The sequence below is a fragment of the Terrapene carolina genome, unplaced genomic scaffold (genome assembly GCF_002925995.2).
Source record: "Terrapene carolina triunguis isolate 2854851 unplaced genomic scaffold, T_m_triunguis-2.0 Scaffold4507, whole genome shotgun sequence".
In the NCBI taxonomy this organism is placed as follows: domain Eukaryota; kingdom Metazoa; phylum Chordata; order Testudines; family Emydidae; genus Terrapene; species Terrapene triunguis.
Genome location: NW_020668858.1, coordinates 1 through 1,301, shown reverse-complemented (window position 1 = coordinate 1,301; position 1,301 = coordinate 1). Strand labels below are relative to the sequence as shown.

Below are 1,301 nucleotides of genomic sequence, written 5' to 3'. Positions count from 1 at the left end.
CGACGCAGCTCGGGCCCTGCCTCACTGGGCGGCCAGCCAGGCTGCACTGGGCCCGCTGCTGGCCGCGGGGAGAGTGGGGGGCGTCTGTGCGGCCTGGGGCGCTGGGCTGGGGCTGGGGTGGGTCAAGCCCGGGGTCTCCCTGAACCATCCCCTCATGCCAGGCTCCTCTCGCTTCCCGTCTAGAAAGTGGTGGAGAAACTGAAGCAAGAAGAGGAGCAACAGAAACAGGTGTGTGTCTGTGTGTGTGTCTGTGCTGATCCCTCTGTGTGTGCACACGTGTGTGTGTATACACATGAGCACACGTGTGCCTGTCTATATGTGTCCGTGTCCCTTGCTGGAGGGGAGACGCCCTGCAGGGGGAGGGGGAGGCGCCCCTGTCTTGGCGCTGGGGTGGCTGTTCACACACATCTGGTTATTTGCATTTTAACTTTATTTCTTATCTCTTCCCCCGCGCAGAAACCCAGCCTCGACTGTGAGAGCGACAAGGACATCGAGGTGAGGGGGGCTGGGCCCATGGGACCCACAGGGACCAAGACTTTGCCTCCCTGCTCCTGGCAGATCTTTCCCTTCGCTGCTACTACCGTGGCGAATAGAGACCCCGGCCGAGATCAGGGCCCTGTCGGGCCGGGCGCCGCCCAGACCCCGGCCGAGATCAGGGCCCTGTCGGGCCGGGCTCCGCCCAGACCCCGGCCGAGATCAGGGCCCCATTGCGCCGGGCGCTGCCCAGATCCCGGCTGAGATTGGGGCCCCGTCACGCCAGGCTCTGCCCAGACCCAGAGCGAGCCCACCCCTGGGCATGTCGCCATCTGAACAGAGGCGGGTGGAACGGGAAGGAGGCACCGAGGAGGGACGTGTTTGCCCAGCACCTCAGCAGCAGAGGAGGGAGGAGAACGGAGGTGACCTGAGCCCCAGGTCCCCATGCTGCCCCCGGCTCTCTGCCCCCCAGGCCATAGCCCAGCAGCTGAAGGTGCTGCCCCTGACGGAGCGGAACCTGCGCATGTTCGACCACGCCAGACGCAACCTCATCCCCTCGGCCGAGCGCCAGTTCGCCTGCCAGGCCTGCGACAGCGCCTGGTGGCGCCGTGTGCCCGAGAGAAAGCAGGTGCGTCTGCCGGGGCTGGCGGTGGGGGGCGGGGCGGGGCAGGCTGTGGCCCAGGACACTCACTCTCTGGGGACCCCCACAGGTGTCCCGGTGCCGGCTGTGTGGGAAGCGCTATGACCCGGTGCCCTACGACAAGATGTGGGGCACGGCCGAGTTCCACTGCCCCTCCTGCAACCGCAGCTTCAGGTGAGGGGGGGGG

At 66.9% G+C, this 1,301-nt stretch overlaps 1 protein-coding gene across 1 annotated transcript; it reads left to right on the top strand.

The window, feature by feature from the left end:
* Positions 1-183: 183 nt before the first annotated feature.
* On the top strand, positions 184-1,292 carry LOC113408269 (repressor of yield of DENV protein homolog; the record flags this gene model as incomplete). Its single annotated transcript, XM_026661445.1, has 4 exons — positions 184-228; positions 457-495; positions 947-1,102; positions 1,185-1,292. Coding segments are annotated over 4 exons (348 nt in total), but the record flags the coding sequence as incomplete, so codon positions are not given.
* Between the last annotated feature and the right edge of the window lie 9 nt (positions 1,293-1,301).